The following is a 19021-nucleotide window of genomic DNA, read 5'->3' as shown; positions in this document are numbered from 1 at the left end:
AAAAAAAAAAAAAAAAAAAAAAAAAAAAAAAAAGACAAAAGAAATGATAACGAGAAAAAAGAAGCAAGCGCGTATGTATCCATGTACCGGTCGTGAATGTGTTGTGATGCGTAGCGTGTGCCCCGAAACCTGCATGCACCACCGGGTTGCCGTGCCACAGGCGACGGCGAACCAAATAGGCATGAAAATGCGAGAAAGCTGAGGGGAACGATGCATGCTGTGCACCATTGCGCGGTCCCAAGAGCCATAGGTGTCTGGTTGTCATATACACCCCTGCGATGCGCCCAAACAAGCGACGGAACCGCAGGCACTGCGAGAAAGTCGACGAAGGTTGCCAGCGAAGGAAGAAGGTCGGCGTGCTCATAAACACTCAGAGAACGCTTCTTTCCCGTCGTCGTCACGCTGCGCCCACTACACGCTCTACTCGAACGCGCTCTCCTCAGGCACCATGCCCGTCTCTTCACGCAGCTGCTGCATCGAGCTCTTCTTCTGGCCGCCTAGGTTTGGTCCACCAGCACCCATGTTCATGAGCAACATGCCGCTTTCGCGGCGGCGAGATTTGACGTCGCGCGCACCACCAATAGCACCGTTCAAGCTACCGTATCCGGTGCCCGAACCCGTGTCGTAGGTCTGTTGGTGCATCGGTACGAAGCCCATGTTCTCAAAGCCCGTTGGTGTCGGCGTGTTGCGCCCCTGCTGCTGTTGCTGCAATCCTGCCGATGCCGCGTACAGGTTCGTGTTCGACGGTTGCCGCTCAAACGCCGTCTGGTTGTATCCCGGCGTAGGCAGGTCTGAGAACATTTGGCGTCGTGGCGAGCGAATCGATTCGGGACTGAGGGGCGCGGTTACCGTAACCTCACGGATTGGCGATGACGCTTCGTCTTTTACTGGACCAAAGATTTCGTCATAATCGGTTATTAAGAAGGAGATTAGCGGGCCAGGGATGTTGAGCGTGGGAGAGAAGACGATGCCGACTGTAAATTTGTTAATAAGAGCTAATCAGGGGGAGACTAAGCGGACGTACCATTCCGGATGTTCATCTTGTTGACATCGGAATTGTCGGTTATGTCGGTGAGGAATGACGACAAGGCTTTCAGAAGGTCGCAGTTGACTTCAGGAAGCTTGTGGACAAGAACATTGAAAGCGGCGATTTTGTCCTCTCTAGTGTCGAGATCTGCAGTCTGTCAGTGAACGCGCTCGGGAAATTAGAGTTTAAAACATACCCAGTACTCTAAGGAAATCAAGATGCAATTCCCTCGTCAGTATCGAGACAGGCAAGTCGCGCAGGTACGACTTCAGCAGCGATGCAACGGCATGGACGTCATAGTATTCACCCTCCAGCAATTTGATGTCTCCCTCGGTGTTGAAGCGCTCTCTCAGCCCCTTGATCACAATGTTCGATCCGCTCAGCCGGAAGATGCCCTCTTCGCGGTGCGCGTTCTTGGCTCTGAGGTACTCCAAGGAACGGTAAACAACCGCCGGCAGGAGAACATCGACACCTTCGGGTTTAGTCGCCTCGACTGCCTCCGCTAACGGAATACCCCACACAACTCGGGCAGGAGGAGTGCGCTCCCGTGGCGGCTGGAAAGGGCCATTCGAAGAGGGAGCCAAGTCAGAAGAATTTCTACCTCGGTTGGCCCCCACGTTGAAGCCGAAAATGCTGCGCTTCTTGTCTTTGAGAGGAGTCGGCGTCGTGGACTTGTTGCCCCACGTCGAAGCATCCGTTATCACGGCACCGTTGGTAGGCCCGGAGATGAAGCGGTCCTGGTAAGACCCATTAAAGGGTGGCGATGGTATCCCGCCGCCACCATTGATGCCAGGCCCGTAGAACGGCACATCCCCAGCTGTTGTTTCCTCGTAGCTAAGGGTGTGCATTGGCCGCTTGAAACCCTCGGGGGTTTCTTCTCTTTTCTTTTGTTTTGGATACATGCCGTCGTGATACTTGTCATGGCCACCATGGCTGCCTGCAGATTCAGGTTCCTTTATAAGATCGCCCGAAGAGGGTGGTTGCTGTTGCTCCTCGACATGGTCCACATATCGCAACAGAGCGTCAATCCAAGCGTCCCTCTCTTCATCACTTTCTGCGCACAATATGTGCGAAACCTTCACCGACGGATCCTTCCGTTTGGGTTCAAGGATCAGGAATGCGTGCCTCATTTCATCCTCGGTCTGAGTAACCTTGGTTCTTGGGTTCTGGCGTCCGATCTGAGCACTCGCCAGCTTGATAGATCCAAGGAGTGGGCCGCCAAGCGATTCATAGTAGCGGAAGTCTTGACTCTCTAGTACAAAATAACGCGCTTTCCAGCCGCCAAAATTCTTACCACGCTTGGTCAAGTAACCTTCCTTCGGCATCCTCGGAAGTGGGGATGAGGGGTCTGTGGTGACAGGAAGGGTGGCGGACTTGGGAGGCTCAACCTCAGCACCGAACACATCGGTAGAGAAGAACTCGCAAATGACCAGGGCAGCCCTTTCATTCATTGGAGTGTCTAACATCTGGTCAAAGTAGCTGGTCAGAGCTGCTCTACGTGCATCAATTGTTGCCGGCGCATGCCCTCTGAAGAGGTTGCGATCAGGAACACGACCACTGAATTCGCTGAGATTTTTCAACTTAAAATCGAGGATAGGGAGGGCGTTGATAGTTTTTTCGAGGCGCCAGAGCTGTTTCCCACTCGAACGGGCGTGGACGGCCAATAGAAAGACTGGATCTTCTTCAGTTGGGGTTGGTGCCATCATGAAGCTAAGGCGAGAAGGCCGGAGCCGGGACGAAAACACTTTGACCTCGATGGATGGCAGAGCGTTGGGAGGCAGAAGAAGATCAGGATATTGTTCCGAGACAAGTTCGCGACTGATTGCATCTGGTGTAAGGGTTTCGGCACCGCCGGCACTGTGCTGTTCCGATTCAGCGCTTGACGGGGCTGACCCGGGAACAGCTAGTTTATCAGGCTCAGGGGCAGTCTTTTCAGGCTGGGGGTATGTTTCGGCTCTGGTAAGATGGGGTGATGCAAAGGAGAGAGGCGTCTGAGGAGGCATGGGTATCGGTCCTCTTGGCGCACGCGGCGAAAGTGGCATTCCGTTTGCACCTCGCGGAGACATGGGCGGGGAAGTCAGTTCGGTTTTGGGTAACCGCGGCGCGGGGGAATTTGGGGGTCTGTCTCCAGGGCGCGGGCTTATGGGCAGACCAGGGCTCATAAGCGGCGGAGAGAGCACGCGCTGCGTGATCATGGAGCCATCCGAGCCGGCAGGACTAAGCAGGGCATTGATGGAACCTGGTGCCTGCGTAGCGCGGGGCGAGCTAGGCAATCCAAGTGCCACTGGAGGCGAGACTGAAGTGGGGACGGCCTTTGGTGTGTCTTCGATCTGCGGACGCTCTTCTTGTGCCGGCTTGCTCTTGCTCTTGCTTTTGCTCTTGCTCTTGCTTTTGCTCTTGCTCTTGCTCTTCTTCGATCGGCTCCGCTCCTCTGCTTCTTGCTTCGCAATGTATTCACGCTGCATGTCGTCTTCCTCTCGTGTCTTCTTTCTACCACGTTCAAAAGATGGCATCTCTCGCGCCTCCGGCTCCTCCTCATACTCCGAAGCCGAACCCTCTTCAGCAGCGGCGGGAGCGGGAGCGGCAGCTGCAGGCTGCAGCCGCTCGTTGGCTCTTTCGCTCGGGGAAATAGGGGACAGATCGAGCGGTGCTGGAGGTGCCTTGCGTTGGAGGCGATGCTCAGGGCTGGAGAAACCAGACGACCCCATAACGGGAGTAGCCGCCGTGAAAGAAAGTGAAGGAGTCTTTGTGCGGAGATGCAGAGGCCCTTGCGGAACCGTGGATCTCGGTGATACGGCGTCGTCATAGCTTGCGCTTGTGCCGAAGGCCTGTTCACGGAGTGTTCTGAGACGAAGATCCCCGGGAGCGGGACTCACTTTAGGAGCCAGTTCATACCCTCCACTGCGAGCTCCTCCCTCTGCGGCATTGTTTTCCGATGGAGATGGCTCGCTGCTGGCTGAGTCCTTTTGTGACACGGATTCAGAAGCGGAGTCATTGGGTTGGACGGGAGGCGATTCCGGAAGGGAGGTCAGAACCGCTTCGTGAGATGGCGATGCCGTGGCAGCGTGATCGTGAGTTTCCGTCTGGGCCAAGTTGGACAGGTTCCCGGGCACGGCGTCTTGCGCGCTGTTGTTCCTGCTGCTCGACGGAGTCTCCTGCACATCGCTCATGGCGGGCGACGCGCTGCTTTGCCGCTGCGCGTCTGCTTCCATCCTTTGTGTCGCATTCGGTAGAGGTGGAACCTGTGCCAGGTGTTCCTTGAGCTTCTTCCGATAACGTTCTCTGTCTTTCAGAGCGCGCTCGAGGTCTTTGTTCAGACCAACCACCATGTCCTTCTGCTTGGTCACTATCCTCCACAATTGCTGGTTGTGAGCATCTACATTCTGCTTTTCCTTCCACATATTATACAGAGCCGCCTCTGGCGAGCCTGCTGCTTGTATTAAGGCGGCAAAGTCGGGCACCGGGGACGATTCTTGCGTGGGCTTCCCAGATTGGGCCGTCGAACGGAACGTCTGCGAGCTCGAAGACATGGATGAGACGGCCGAGTCAATCGAGGTGTTCCGCGGCATGGGGCGAGGGTCAGGCCGGTGGTGAGGCTTCCCCATTATGGCGGCAGTAGGCGATGCGGAAGTCGAGAGGCCGGAGGCGGAACGCGGCAGGGCATATGAAGAGGCACTCTTCTCGCTCGCAGGCTTATCGGCGGCGGCGGAGGAGGTCCGCGGGGGGATTTTGGGGGCGGCTCGAGCCACAGTCGACTCTGGGTTGTGGTAGGCAAAATGGTCAGTGGCCAATAGGGCGTCCAACGTGTCCCGGGGCGATCGTGGAGGCCTCTGGTTCGCCGACTCGGCCGTCAAGGCCCTGGAGCGCGGCGGGGGATGGTGGACTTGGTCGTCGACAAAGGCTGAGAAGGAAGTCTGGCGGGCGTGCTGGCGCAGCGGGCTAGGCGCGGGCCGGGAATTGTTGCTGGGGCGCTCAGAGGCTGGGTCGGAGAGGTTGTTCTTGCTGCGGGCGTCTTGGAGCGAAGGCGAGGGGATTGCAGCGACGGAGACGTAGGTGCCGGCGCTGGTGTCGTCTCGCTGGGTGGCATAAGGGCCAGGGCCATCCTGGCGAGCATGCACCATGTCTCCCTCTCTCTCGAAGCAGCTTAGACCGGAGCGGTAAGAGCCCCGATCAGGATATGCGCCCTATGCGACAGCCTGCTGTCTCTGGGGGGTTGCAGGACGGTGCTTCGGCGCGGTTAGACGCTTTGGGGCTGGCCTCGAGATCGACCTGGACTCTGGCAAAAGCGAGCGAGGACAGTCAGCACCGTCGGGCGCCATGGACTTTAGCAATCCATCTTAACGGCTCACATCATGGGCACGGCCGATCTGCGCCAAGCTGAAACACCACCGCACTGCTCTCCCCTGCCTGCCCACCCCCGGGCGCCAACACTGTCCACGCCCCCATTGGCCTCTCGCCAGCCGCCGCGGTGGAGTGCTAAGAAAAGCGCTGGGGGTGGAGCTGATGATCGGCGCCGTGGGAAAAAAAGCATGAAGAAGATGACCACTTAAGATTGTGGCGCAAAGAGGCAAGTCGCGCGGCGATGCCTATCTTCCGCCGTGGCTGTGGCCTGCAATAGCGAATTTCAACCTTTGCCTCCCCTTTTTCTTTTCTTTTGTTTCTCCTCTCCACGCGTCGCTGCCAATATCCACATCAGCAGCCACGGCAGCCAACAGGGAAAAAATTAATTCCCACTCGTGACTCTCGGCTCCTGTCACAGTCGGTCCGCCCCCCTTCTGCAACACCAACCACCTGCCTACGCACGCAATTCGTCTGCTTCGCCGAACCTTAAAGTCCCGTCCCCGTACTCTCGGATCGAGATGCGGCTGTGCGTCCAGTGGCCCTTCTTCTGAGGCGTCGCACGCGCCAGACCTGCGACAGCGTTACTCTACCGCTGCTGATGCCGTCATGCTGACAACCGAACGCCCTCGTATGAGTAAAGAAGAGTTTTCCGCCTGCTCGGCCAAGCCGGCGGCTGTCTTCCTAGAGTACCGTGGATGGTGAGGCTTCTCTAAATATAAAAAAATATGCGCCGACTTGTTTCACCATCTTCTAGTCAGCCTCTAGGCCACCAGACGAGTAATCACTTGCTACTCTTTTGATACTACCTACGAGTCGGCCCCGACTCCTCACAATTGTCTCGCGCATGCCAAAACCAGGAGGCATCGTTGCAAGACGGGGCATGACATTGTACGGCATGGCGTAATATGGACACTAATCTTGATGCCTGAAAAGGCTAGGACATGCTCAGCCTTGTCTAAACTTATGCATACGTTAGTCATGACGGTTGACGGATAACCACGTTCAAGCCTCGCGGGACTTGGCGTCCTCGGTACTGTCGAACCTGCGTCTTGGCAGCACTGAAGTGCTTTTCGTCCACATGTAAGTCGCTCTTCTGGCTATCTTTCGTTCAACTCTTCAATCTTTTGCATGTGTCTTTACTGCAGAGGAGCGATACTGCCGCCTCTATCACAAAATGCCTCTTACCAGCTTATTGCGAACCCACAATTTGCCAAACAAAAATAGTTTTGTCTGCCATGCTACTCCTACCTACTCCATATCTGCTATCTAATCGCAGTCGCGTATCCTGCAGTGCATCCATCTTGCATAGCGATGAGCTGAGCTTTGCGTCTGCACGACTCTGGAATATGCCGCACACGTTTAGCCATGCATATTCGCTTGTCGTTATACTGTCATTTGCTGCTGTATAACTCAGTCTGTTTTTACTTTTGACACCACCGTGGCGGCAGTTAGGTCGGTCCCTGTTCGCCTCGACAACGGCAGCCATTCCAACACAACAAATCCTAGCAAGGAAGCCCCACGACAAACACCCCGAGCGCAACAGCTATTTCGACCCAAAATAACATACCAACCTCATCTAAGCCTGCAGCCGCACCTCCCCAGCCCCCCTTTTCATACTACGACCACCAGAGCCAACCCCAGTCCACGAAGACCAGCAACACCACGCCACCAGCCTCACCAGTGCACACAAACACCGCAGAACCGCGCAGGCGGCCATCGGGCCCGTCCACCGCAGCCCAGCCTAACCCACATCATCCCAACCAGTTCACACAACCCGACAGCCGCGCTTCCCGCGCTACCCTCTTCCTCTGCCTCTCCGCTATGCACAACGTCCCCACCCACTCACCACGCACCACGCCACTCCGCCTCGCGTTCGCGCACGCGCACGGTAGCACGCAGAACCTACGCAGTGGCTGGCCGCCGCAGCAGCCTCTGTGTCACCTGAATAGGTTGGAAACACGGCAGTTGGGCGAATTCTGAGACGAGTCATCATTGGCATTCAGTATCCACAACTCATACATTCTCTTGATTTTCCGTCATTGGTTCGCGGTGTTCATCCTGTTCCGATGAGTGTGGCTCCTGCTTGCACTGACAATCTAACTTTTTCAGCCCTGCCCAGCGTTTTGCACGTAGGTACCGCATGTTTGCATTTTGGTTGCTGACTCATCAGGGGCATCAAAATCCCGGAGATAGCGCATAGTCGGGAAGAACCGGTAGTTTGAATATATGTATCAATACTTCATCTCTATATCATAATTTCGCGCCAGTGGCCAAATACGGAATTGCAATGCAAAGCAGGCCGCTGTATTGTGGGGTTAGCACAACATCCTAATAAACTACTGAGTAGGGATAGCAATAGATACTCCGTGTATTAGGTAGCTTCAGCGGAAATAATTATCTTGTTCCCGTTGCGTCCACTACTCCTAGGATATGCACTTTGGTGGCTCACATGGAGCCCATGATTTTAGCTGGCTTGACCATAACAACCGACATTCTTGCAGAACGACTCTCTGGAATTTATTTCGCGTGTATCAAGCAGACTGTTCAAGCGTGACAATGATGGCATCGGTTCATCGAAAGAGATTGTGATATTGTGAGGCCGTCTGCTGTAAAGGGCAGCGGACATCAGCAGCACTTGGCCTTGACCACGGGGAGCAAATCAACACCCCCGACTGCGTAAACCTTAACTTTTGCCCACTATATCACTAGGGGTCACTGACCGTACTGGCATTAAATATCATATCAGAATTTTAATTTTCTCTGAAAGGATCAAACATGGCCCTTTGACATGGCGCCTAGTATATTTCCAAAATCAGCCAGTTAAGAAAAAGATAACAAATGGTGCCATGGATCAGAAGGAAAATAGTAAACTGCTTCCAACCGTGTATTAGTAAAGAAAAGGTCAAGTGAATGACTTTTTTACCCGAGCGAAGTCCCCCTTCCGCAGCTTAGCATTAAGGCATTCCATGCCCCTATATTAGTAGGCCCCGACTAATTTGCCACCCTTTCTAACTACTTTGTCCACCCCTGTGGTTAATACCTATATAAGTATACGGCTTTCTTACTTAACGTGTCACCTTCGTCTCCGGTCCTCTTATAAGACACCCTTGCATTCTCATATATACTAATTTTCGTGCCGTTTCGAATATTGCCGCGCCTTCATATTTTTATAAGTATTGTTCTATCGTCGTGACTGTTTTATTTTTGTAGGTGTTTGGTTATCGGTTGAATGCTATAGCTTGTTATAGGCATCTAAACAGTACTTTGTAGGTATGGGTGCCTTTGCTAGATACATAGTAAAGAGATGGGCGCATTATCCGGAACATACTAGTTAGAGCTACTATAGAAACTTTTTGAAGGTACCCAGTCACCTGCCACTCGTAACCTTTCATGATGACTTCGTTGCGCGATACCTCGCACGATAATCACAGGCAAGACGAGCTTCATCCTGTGGTATCTGATACCCGGTGTCTTGAGAGTCTTCGGGTGAAGACGCATTTAATTGCCATTTTCCGTCCGACTAAATCAGTAACCAACCGTGCTATGGCTCTGTACGAAGGACTTTCGCCGTCGAACATGGTGTCACATGCATGAAAGATGTGACGCTCACTGAGCGAAAGGTAAGAAAAATGCAGAGGCAAGAAACCCCAAAGAGAAACATAGAAACAAGATATGAACAGGCTGGGATCTGATCGTCAGCCATGGTGTTGGGTGTTGGAGGAGTCTGCATGTAAGCGCTGGCGGCGAGGCTGGCCAATCCCCAAGCATGTTTCTCGCCGATCTTCCGCGGCGGGAGCTTTGCAGCAGCATGCCCGACCACGTCAAGGCATTCCAGTCCCTTCTCTGCTTGGCTCCACCAAACCCCTCCAAAAGAGATCCCTTCACACTACTGCTGCCCGAACGACCGGTTGTCCGCCCAGGATCTCCACCGCAATGGGCGTTGCTTCGCCGCGCTAAGCTGACGTTTGGGTTCCCACACCGCCAATCACCGCCCGCCCAGCGCTGCCTCTAGCCGCTCACGAAATCCTGCCATCTGCCCACGTCGTGTACCACGCCGCAACCACCAAAATGGACTCCAAGGACGCCGAACGCAGGCGTCGAAGAAAGGAGCATGACTCCGACCTGGACAGTACAAAATCAAGGGATCCCGAGAGACACAAATCCTCGAGATCTCACCGCAGCGACCGCCCCGAGCGCACCAAGTCCTCGAGATCCAAGGAGCGGCACCGCGACTCGAGCGACGTCGGCAGCACTCGTTCCCGACGCTCCCACTCCCACTCCAACAAAGTATCCATAGTCCCAGAAATGGATCGCCGTTCGTCTCTGGCCTCGTCCGGCATTTCTCCGTATCCATCCTTCTCCAAGGCGCACAGCAAGGAGTCCCTCGGCCCCAAGGACGACGTCAATCCTAGACAGTACGCATACACTCCAGAGCCTACCGATCTGGGATCCAAGGATGGCCATTCCAAGGACGGCAGGAGCTCGCCAATGCCCAAGCCAAGGCCTTCGACCAGGACTGCTGCAGCGCCTCCAAGCCCGCCTTTGACAGCCGAAGACCCAGATCTCAAGAGAAGCAGCAGCAAAACCAGCATGAGGAGGTCGGGAAGTAGCCACAAGTCTGACAGGGGGAAGGAAAGCGGCAGACGGAGCGCGGATGGCGAGTCACGCAAAGCGGCCGGACCAAAGTCTGCGTCCTCCAAGTCGAGTTTGCGGCAGAGTACCGCAGTCGACGACGGCTCGGAAATGGCTGGGAGCTCCAAGGCTTCAAAGCCGAGCACACTTCGCGAGCATGCGCTCAAATCCGCTTCGTCAGACTTGGGCATTCCAGAGACAAGATCGCAGAACAACTCCACCGTTACACAATCTTCTGCCACGGATTCAGACGCAACGTCCATTGCTCCAAACCAGCCGAAGGTCTCCCAACCTCCAATATCTACGTCCAACCATGACTCTTCGCCTGCTACAATTGTCGATTCTTCTCCGCGGACACCCACGCACCCCGCCTTCCACCCCACTGTCTACAACGTCGAGCCCGGTCGCAAGGAAACTCCGGTTATAGAGGTACTTGGAGGAGGATTTGGCTCACGTATGCCATCTGTGGACCCTTTCGCTGGTGGATTTGGCGCACCTCCGCCTCCACCGCCACCCCCGGTCATGGTACCTACCGACGCCCCTAGGGTAGACTACCTTCTGCAAAACGGCGGCCTTAACCACACCGTACCTAAAATCCTTGTTGCAGCGGTCGACCCAACAGGTGGCGTTCAACAGCAGCAGCAACAGCAACAGCAGGGCGCTCCAATGGTGCGCGCGCCACCGACAGACTCCGTTAGAGTCGTCTTTGCACCGTTTCAAAAGCTGCTGGAAGACTACACCGACGTTGTCGCGAAGAACGGCTCCATAGCGGTCGCCACTGGATACCGCTCTGTGGCGAGGCGATTGCTTGACAGACTCGAAGCCGTTTTCGCTCGCAATATCTCTTCCGAGGCATGTAACTGCATCATGTGCCGGGTAAAGAGGGAACGAGAAGACATTGGCGAGGAGGATACCGGTGTTAGCTGGGGCGAAATCCTGGAATTTGTTTCTGGTCGACGGGAGCTTCCTGCCTGGCCCCCGTTCTCTATCGACAACGACTCCGGCCTTGGCATTTCTAGCGGAGGCCAGGAGGCTCCCATGCAAAAGCTGGACATAGATGTGCCTGAAGAGTACAAGGACCATTACATCAAACAAAGCAAAAAGACTAAGCTAGCAGTCCAGAATTGGTTGGCGAGCCAACCGGAAATCCCTTCTAGTCCTCCCCAGGAGGTAGACGATGAGACGCTGACGTTCGCGATGCTCACCCATTTGGAGCAGGAAAAGAGACCGCTTTTCACCGCTCTGCTCCGAGGAATGTCCACGCTTCCAGCATCTCGCGCCCCTACACCTCTCAACGTGCCACGTTCTGAGCTGTTGGCTAAGACCGCAATGGCGCTACAAAGACTGTACCGTTTGGAGAAACCCCCTAGGGACCCTGAATGCGCTATGTTCCTTCTTAATCACCCGGCGCTCCATGGAGTCCTTGCCACGATGGCAGCAGTAAGCAACGGCGAATGGGAAATCCTTGTCTCGGGTCGGTTTGATGGTTTCCTTTGGAGCGGTGCAGAGGGACAATACGCGCCACCGACTCCATCCATATCCCGTGCGGCTTCTAGAGGGCCTTCGGCGGCACCTATTTCCCGCACGACGACGCCATTCAGCGCTGCCGGAGTTCCGTCTCGTGGAACAACTCCATTCAGTCCCGGAAGGCCTTCTTCCGTCGCATCTTTTGGCGCGCCTGTCCAAATGGACGAGGAAGTAGAAATCGCCACACTGGCTGAAGTCGAGCGGGAGATCTACCTAGGCATGGAAGCGCTGGAAGATGCATTTGAGGCGCTACACTGCAAGGCTGAGTCTGTGCGCAGAGCTCTTCGGGAGCGCAGCGCCGGGCTGGCTATGGCAGCACAAGCGCGTCGTGGCTCGAATGCTGAAGAGGTGGAAGTCCGACTTGGGACACCGGCCTCTGGCGTCGGAAGCTGGAATGGGTTCAGCTGGGAGGCCGAGACGGACGACGGTCTAGATGGCAGATCGGAGCTGGCCCCTGACGACTCGGCCAGCAACATCAGCTACAACAGAAAGCGGAGAAAGGCGGCACGCAAGGAGCGAGCCACGCCGGCGCTGGTCGAGGAGGACGAAAGCGTCTATGAGGAACCGCCGCGGAGGAGATGACGCCCACACGAAAACCCATATGCTTACGAAAGCAGACGACGACAATGATGATGGTTCTTTGTTGATTTTTATCTTGGTTCATTTATTTGCGTGCTCACGGCTAGCGGTTTTTTCCCTCCACGAGTTCTTGTTTGATGAGAAAATGCGTAGTCTGCCTCTCTATTCCCCCCGCCATGGCGCGTTGTTTTTCTTCGTTTGGAAATGCTAGCGGCGTTATACCCGTCGGGCCGGAAGGCAAGAATGAGATACTACATTTACAAAGCCTTGAGGCATGTGAGGGTGAGATGACGTGCGTGAGGAGGATAAGTAGCTTACCAAGGGCCGCCAATGCGCGCAAGCTGAAACACGTCGCCTCTCGCCGACCGACAATGGCAGATGGCTCTTGCGGGACACGTGTGGTCGGTCGGGCGCGCAGGCGCGGTTGAAAAGGCCGGCCGCTTCATCGGTTCACCGAGTGGCCCGGAGACGGCCAGACACCTCCCGCGTCGCAGCCCATGATCCCCGCGGCGCAGCGATAATCGCAGTTCGCCAGACGACTCTTTCGTCATCCGCGCCGCGTTTCCTTGTTTGTTTATCACTCTCCACGACGGCCGTCCGGGGTGTTGCTCACCACGCCCCCCGCGCTTAAGCTGTCGGAGCAGCACCAATCGTGCGTGTGCTCCCTTCCGCCTCGGCCGTCATAAACCTGACCATGCTCAGCAGGCACGCTGCTCGCCTCTTGCTCCCTCCTCGCGCCGCCTAGTCCCGCGACGCCCCGCTCGTTCACCGCCGCCTTGCCGCCTTCCCTCTCCCTTTCCTCACGCTCCCTCTGCTCGAGCAGTCATGTACGACACCGACGGCTCCGTTGACCCGGAGACGCTCTACACGAAACAGAGTTGCATTGGTGCGGCACATCGTGCTTCCCCGCCGCGCCCACTTGCTAACGATCGCAGGCGGAGGCAGCTTCGGCAAAGTATACAAAGGGTAGGTCTGCGCGACTCCTCCGCTCGAAAGCTTCCTGACGCCCCCCCTCCAGCGTCGACAAGCGGACTGGCCAATCCGTGGCCATCAAGGTCATAGACGTCGAAAATGCCGAGGACGAAGTAGACGACATTATACAAGAAATATCCATCCTCTCGGAGCTGCATTCGCCCTATGTCACTAAATACTACGGATCGTACCTAAAGGGCTCGGACCTATGGATCATAATGGAGTTTTGCTCCGGGGGGAGCTGCGGCGACCTGATGAAGCCAGGCCTAATCCCCGAGGAGTACATCACCATCATTCTGCGAGAGCTGTTGATGGGCTTGGAGTACCTCCACGGCGACAACAAGCTACACAGAGACATCAAGGGTGCGCAACACAAACCCCATCTCTATGAGGAATGCTTCGGCTAATAGTGTCGCAGCTGCCAACATATTACTTGGCGCCAACGGCCAGGTAAAACTGGCGGATTTTGGCGTTTCTGGCCAACTGTCGGCAACAATGACCAAGAAGAACACGTTCGTGGGTACCCCGTTCTGGATGGCGCCCGAGGTGATCAAACAATCTGGATATGACCATAAAGCGGACATATGGTCTTTGGGAATCACCGCACTGGAGCTGGCCAACGGCGAGCCACCATACTCCGACATCCATCCCATGAAGGTTCTGTTTTTGATTCCCAAAAACGGCCCCCCAACACTGGAGGGAAATTTCAGCAAAGAGTTCAAAAATTTTGTGAGCATGTGCTTAAAGAAGGAGCCACGTGAGAGGCCCTCGGCGAAGGATCTCCTGAAGCATCCATTCGTCCGAAGAGCGAAGAAGACAACGTATCTCACGGAACTCATAGAGCGGCATGAGCGGTGGGTCGCCCGGAATGGTAACAAGGAGGAAGAGAGTGACCCGGAAGAGGTGGAAGCGCAATCGGAACCGCGGCAGCCCCACGACGATGATCTGTGGGACTTTGGTACGATAAGGCCCGCAGGAAAGGGAGTGCAAGGTGGTTTGAAAGCCATGAATGACGCAGCTGCAAATGCAAGGAGTCGGACAGACCGGGTACCGGGCTCCATACAGGGACCACGAGCGCCCCGCAAACCCGTCCCTGATAACACTGGAGAAGAGAACATGCCAGTCCGGATCCCTTCGAATGGCACTGTCAGAAATGCGAGCCCAGTACGTCCGCAGCGCGACCCTTCACCGACGAAGCACGCTCCTTCGCAGATGCATGTTATGTCACCGCCTCCCGCAAAGGTACCGTTGCCTCCATCGCCAGAGAAAGCCCCATCCCGGCGCTCACCCGTCCGAGAGAACTCGAACCCGCTTACATCTAAGCCGCTACCAACACCGACAAGACTAGAAAGATTTGAGTTTGATGAGTACTTACAAACTTCCAGAGCAGCAGAGATGCCGTCTGGTGAAATGAACACTCCAAACGGTAAACGGGACGCCTCACCATTCGCCAGGTCACCGGTCAGCAAGCCACCGGGCCTAACCGGTTTGCCGTTAGACCTTCCGGAAATCCCACCGTTTGACCCAGACCGCCGTCGATCATCGCACGCCTCTCAAGCCTCGCAGAAAAGCCCCATCGGGACCCCACGCCGCACGACGCCCCAGGGCCCGATGCTATCCCAGCACCCTCTTCCTGCCTTCCCCCCTCCAACGCCACCTGGCGAGAGGACATCACAGCCGCCCACGCCCTCGGCTCCGGCGGTTCAGAAACCTCTCCCGAATCTTGGCTTGGCCAGCCCGCCCCCAAGGAGATCGGATATTCCCCGCTCGATCGGTCGCAGCTTCAGCAGGAATTTGTCGGGCGCCAGTAGCACGGCACCCAACAACAACAGCTCAAACAGCAGCGGAGCTCCGCCAGCAGCGCCCGAGATCACGGCTCTGACGGGGGTGGTGCTGCCGGCGCTGGAAGCGGCGTTGCACCGGCGCTCTTACAATTACAACGGGCAGCAGAAGGCGGCGCAGCAGCAACAGTCGGCGTCGACGTCAGGGGCAAAGGGAGCGACGGGGGAAATGCAGAAGCGGCAGCTTGTGCATGAGAACATTCGCAGGCTGGTGGGCAAGGCGGCGCGCGTCTTTGCCGAAATTGATGAGTGGGACAACCAAGCGCCGGTGGGCATGGGCATGGACGTGCAGGGATTCCTGGAAGGGTTCCTGGAGGAGGTGCTGGTGCGGGTCGAGGCCGAGGACGAGTAGAGTGGGTGGGGGGTTTTTATTATTTGTTTATGTAGCACAGCACATGGCGGCATGCGTTTGGCGTTTTGGCAGGCAGGTTGGCAGGCAGGTTGGCAGGCACTTGGTAAGGTAGGTAGGTAGGGACGGGCGGACGGTCACATGACGTGGAGCGAACGCAGGTCCCCCAAAGTCTTTTTTGAATAATGGAAGATTGGAAGGGCAGCACGCAGCCACGACAAACAAGGCGCGCGCCGATCCGGCACGCGACGGAGAGCACACGGGCCTGCAACGTGTGCGCCAGAGTGGACTGAGGTGTGGGAGAGGGTGTGCGCATGAGGGTGTGATGTGGCGGTGTGTGTGTCGTCGGCGTGGCAGCGAACCCAGCCACTGCTCGCTGACGGCAGGCAACGACAGACATGGGAAGGATTCGGCCAAGCTCGTGTCGAGTCCCTGCGCCTCGATGCTGCGCTCTCTCTCTCTCTCCTCGCGCGCGGCCAAGTCTCTCTCCACTCGCCCGCTCCTCCTCTCGACCTAAGAGAAAAACCTGCGCGGGCGCATGTGCCTGACGATCGCACACGTGCCGCCGTCCGTCGACAGCTTCGGCTTCGCCACACGCGCCTAGCATTAGTCATCCGGCCTTCACAGCCACCCGACATCATCGCGGAACCAGCCTCGCTCGCAGTGCCAACCCTAACCACCAAAGCACCGCCAGCCGCACCGAATCCACAGCCCTCCTCCACCCACTGGACCCACACCCACCTCTGCTCTCGTCGCTCTGTGCTCAACCTCCTCGCAACGGCCGCCGACGCCCTGCTCCTCCCGTCGCATGCCTCTGTCTTCTCGCCCGACCCGCCTCTGCCCTCTCGCGCCCGCATCCTGGACGCTGCTGCGCGAATCACGTCTTGGCCCGTCAATTGCTGCGCTTCGGCCATCTCCACGCCGCCCCAGCGCCGCCACCCGCGCCCTCTCTGACCTCGCCATCCTGTCCATGGCCGCTGCTGTCGACATGCCCATCGTCTGACTGTCGCCGGGGACATTGGAACAATTGCTTTGCGCTGCATCATTGCGTGCACCCGTTGCGCCAGGTACGTGACCTAAGCCGCCCACGCTCGCAGCGCGACGTCGCCTCGCGCCCGCGTTGACGCCCTGCCAGCTTTCTGCGCCGCCTGCTTCTTGAGCGGCTCCGCTCCGTGACCCTCACCACTGCCTGCGAGCTCCGTCTCGACCATCCTATGGCCTCCGCGGGTCCATACACGCCTTCGTCAGCACACTCAGGCCCGTTTCCTCCCGCACCTACTGCCCCAGATACGCCTACCTCCGTATCGCCCGTCCAGCAACCATTTGGCGCCAACGCTTCCAAGAATCAAGCTTCGCACACTCGCCACATCTCCTTCGACCCGGGCCTTCCTTCTCCTGCCGCTGCGCACACGCCCAAACTGCCCGCGTTTAAGCTTGGCCCAAGACTTTCGCCTCCGCCGCTTACAGGTAGAGCTGCCATGGCCGACGAGCGAAGACTGCGGGAACAGAGGGAAAGAGAGACGTCCCGTCAGATTTCGCCAAACCCCGCCATCAGCGCCCTGACGTCTTTGCTGGGCGTCAACGACATGACCAAGGCCCGAGATGCGCCACCCGCGGCCACTACCCTTAGTGAGCCGCTTGCCCAGGCCGCTAAAAAGATATCCATTCCAGACTCGGGCACTGGTGGTGAGAATATGCAAACGAGTCCAGTAAGTGTATCTAGCTTTGGCTCTTTGGACAGCACAACCGCACCGACTGCGACGGCCGGCGCCACCGACACCGCGCCCGCCGGCCATTTCGGCGCCGGAGGCATGCCCGTCGCCGACGCGCCAAGCAACGGGGGGGCCCCGGCGCATCATGGGCCTTCCCCCGGCGACGGCTTCGGCCAAGCCAGTCGATCACAGACCTTTCCGGCTCCGGCGCCGGCAGAGCTGGATCCGCGGGCGCCGGCGCGGGTGCTTAGCATGCCCATGTCTGGATACAACCAGAACAGCAGTCCTAGGTCTCCCAACACGAAGCGACACAAGTGCCCGTACTGCTCCACGGACTTCACCCGCCACCACAACCTTAAAAGCCACCTTCTTACCCACAGTCAGGAGAAGCCCTACGAATGTCCGACCTGTCAAGCGCGATTTCGCCGTTTGCACGACTTGAAACGCCACACGAAGCTCCACACTGGCGAGAGGCCGCACACGTGCCCCAAGTGCGGCCGCAAGTTCGCCCGTGGCGACGCGCTGGCGAGGCACAACAAGGGCCAAGGAGGCTGCGCCGGTCGCCGGTCCAGCTTCGGAATGGACGACGATGGCGACGGCAAGGGCGAAGATGGCATGGACGGGCTGGTGTACCACGGCGGGGACGCTGCAGACGATGACCGGATGGACGAGGACGGGCCGGGCGGCAGGAGAGTGAGCGAGCCGAGCAAGGGCCGGCAAGGGTCTCATTCGTCGTACCATCAGCACTCGAGCACGTACCCTCCGATTGCAGGTCGCGGGATGAGCGGCAGCAGCGTCCGGGGGTCCATGTTCCCTCCCGGGACCGGCACCGGCGGGTCGGGTCCGTCTCGAGATCCATCCGGCCACCCGAGCCCGAAGGCGGTCGGCTCCAGCCTCTCTTCGATGCACTACCCTGGCCAAACTCCCTCGGTTTTTGCCCAAGGCAGCATGACCGAATCCCCCAAGCCCATCTCCCCTGGCCAGATGGAGCCGCAGCATCGCCAAGGGGCCATAGAGGGGGCGAGCGTGCCTGGCGGGCGCTCTCCAAGCATGTCCGGACCAGCCCATCCGCAACAACAGTATCAGAGTGGGGCCGGCACAGGTTCGTCTCCAATGGGCCTGCGCCCACCCGTAGCCAATTCGCATGCACCTCAGTTGCCCTCTCTTCCTGGCTTGTCGTCTAACATAAGGATGCCGATAGAGAACAAGCTGGGTGCGCAGGGTGCGAAGCAAAACGCGCAAGCCAGTCACGCCCTCGGCCCAAGTATGCTGCAGCAGCAGGTGTCCGGCCCCGGCAGTGCCTCAACCGTCGGCAGCCTTTCGAGCCATGGCCAGAGCAGCGGCGGCAGCATGCGCGAGTACTTTGGCGGCCGTGAGACGGACATCTGGAGCTATCTGCGAGATATTGAAGCACGCATGACACAGGCTCAAGAGGAATCCAATAGACGCATCGCCGGCTTGCAAGATGAGGTTGCCCAATTGCGCGCTCAGCTGCAACAACACCAGCAGCACCAACAGCAACAGCAACAAGCGCCACAAAGCCGTTAAGACCCTCCCCGGATCGGCAGCAAAAAGCTTCTCATGCATGTTCCCTGACGAAATTCCCTAATACTGTAATATCACCACTGGCGCCAGAGGAGTTTTCCACTGCTCTCTCGACGGAAAGCAGCGGTATCGGGCACAAGGCGTCATCAGATTGCTGTCCGCATGGAGGTCCAGTACACGATAGCGACTTCTTCGAAACCATAAGCGGCAGGTTAACAAATCATGTCGGGAAAAGGAGGGTGGTGTTGGGAGGATGAGCAAACGGGAATCAATCCGTGTTGAGGCTCTGGCGTTGTTATTGTCCTTTATTTTCGTCTGCTTGATCTGTTTACCGTTCGTTGCTTTGGCCCCTCCAAAAACCGTTCCCGTCTTGCTTGTTCTCGATTTCTCTTTTTTCGTTGCTTTTCTTTTGCTCCTTGCTTATCTACTGGCGACCTTGCTGGGCCATATTGCACGTGAGACGATGCCAAGAGGCAGCGGCCGGCGCACCCTTTCT

The 19021-nt window shown here is 57.1% G+C and overlaps 4 protein-coding genes across 4 annotated transcripts; 3 read left to right on the top strand and 1 right to left on the bottom strand.

Moving 5' to 3' along the window:
* Nucleotide 1: 1 nt before the first annotated feature.
* K452DRAFT_250510 (uncharacterized protein) lies at nucleotides 2-5109 on the bottom strand. Its single transcript, XM_033538179.1, has 3 exons — nucleotides 1224-5109; nucleotides 1025-1174; nucleotides 2-974 (listed from the first exon to the last, which is right to left on the bottom strand). The coding sequence occupies exons 1-3, from the start codon at nucleotides 4630-4632 to the stop codon at nucleotides 421-423; spliced, it is 4113 nt and encodes a 1370-aa protein (XP_033397440.1). The 5' UTR covers nucleotides 4633-5109; the 3' UTR covers nucleotides 2-420.
* Nucleotides 5110-9222: 4113 nt separating this feature from the next.
* K452DRAFT_287688 (uncharacterized protein) lies at nucleotides 9223-12312 on the top strand. Its single transcript, XM_033540520.1, has one exon. The coding sequence runs from the start codon at nucleotides 9437-9439 to the stop codon at nucleotides 12107-12109; it is 2673 nt and encodes an 890-aa protein (XP_033397439.1). The 5' UTR covers nucleotides 9223-9436; the 3' UTR covers nucleotides 12110-12312.
* A 619-nt stretch (nucleotides 12313-12931) lies between these two features.
* K452DRAFT_326807 (uncharacterized protein) lies at nucleotides 12932-15271 on the top strand (the record flags this gene model as incomplete). The annotated part of the gene is made up of 4 exons (XM_033544869.1): nucleotides 12932-12992; nucleotides 13042-13072; nucleotides 13125-13441; nucleotides 13497-15271. 4 exons carry the CDS (start codon nucleotides 12932-12934, stop codon nucleotides 15269-15271), a joined length of 2184 nt encoding a protein of 727 aa, XP_033397438.1.
* A 1211-nt stretch (nucleotides 15272-16482) lies between these two features.
* Nucleotides 16483-18528, top strand: K452DRAFT_228127 (uncharacterized protein; the record flags this gene model as incomplete). The annotated part of the gene is made up of 1 exon (XM_033536939.1): nucleotides 16483-18528. The coding sequence occupies one exon, from the start codon at nucleotides 16483-16485 to the stop codon at nucleotides 18526-18528; it is 2046 nt and encodes a 681-aa protein (XP_033397437.1).
* Between the last annotated feature and the right edge of the window lie 493 nt (nucleotides 18529-19021).

The sequence above is a fragment of the Aplosporella prunicola genome (assembly GCF_010093885.1).
Source record: "Aplosporella prunicola CBS 121167 unplaced genomic scaffold K452scaffold_13, whole genome shotgun sequence".
NCBI lineage: Eukaryota > Fungi > Ascomycota > Dothideomycetes > Botryosphaeriales > Aplosporellaceae > Aplosporella > Aplosporella prunicola.
This window is presented reverse-complemented; position numbering and strand designations above follow the sequence as displayed.

Excerpts from the sequence above, each read along its gene's own strand:
- K452DRAFT_250510 (XM_033538179.1), bottom strand. The coding sequence starts at position 4,632 with ATGGGGAAGCCTCACCACCGGCCTGACCCTCGCCCCATGCCGCGGAAC. Across the intron at positions 1,175-1,223 it reads TGATTTCCTTAGAGTACTGG|ATCTCGACACTAGAGAGGAC; the intron begins GTATGTTTTAAA and ends GACAGACTGCAG. Across the intron at positions 975-1,024 it reads CAAGATGAACATCCGGAATG|TCGGCATCGTCTTCTCTCCC; the intron begins GTACGTCCGCTT and ends ACAAATTTACAG.
- K452DRAFT_287688 (XM_033540520.1), top strand. The coding sequence starts at position 9,437 with ATGGACTCCAAGGACGCCGAACGCAGGCGTCGAAGAAAGGAGCATGAC.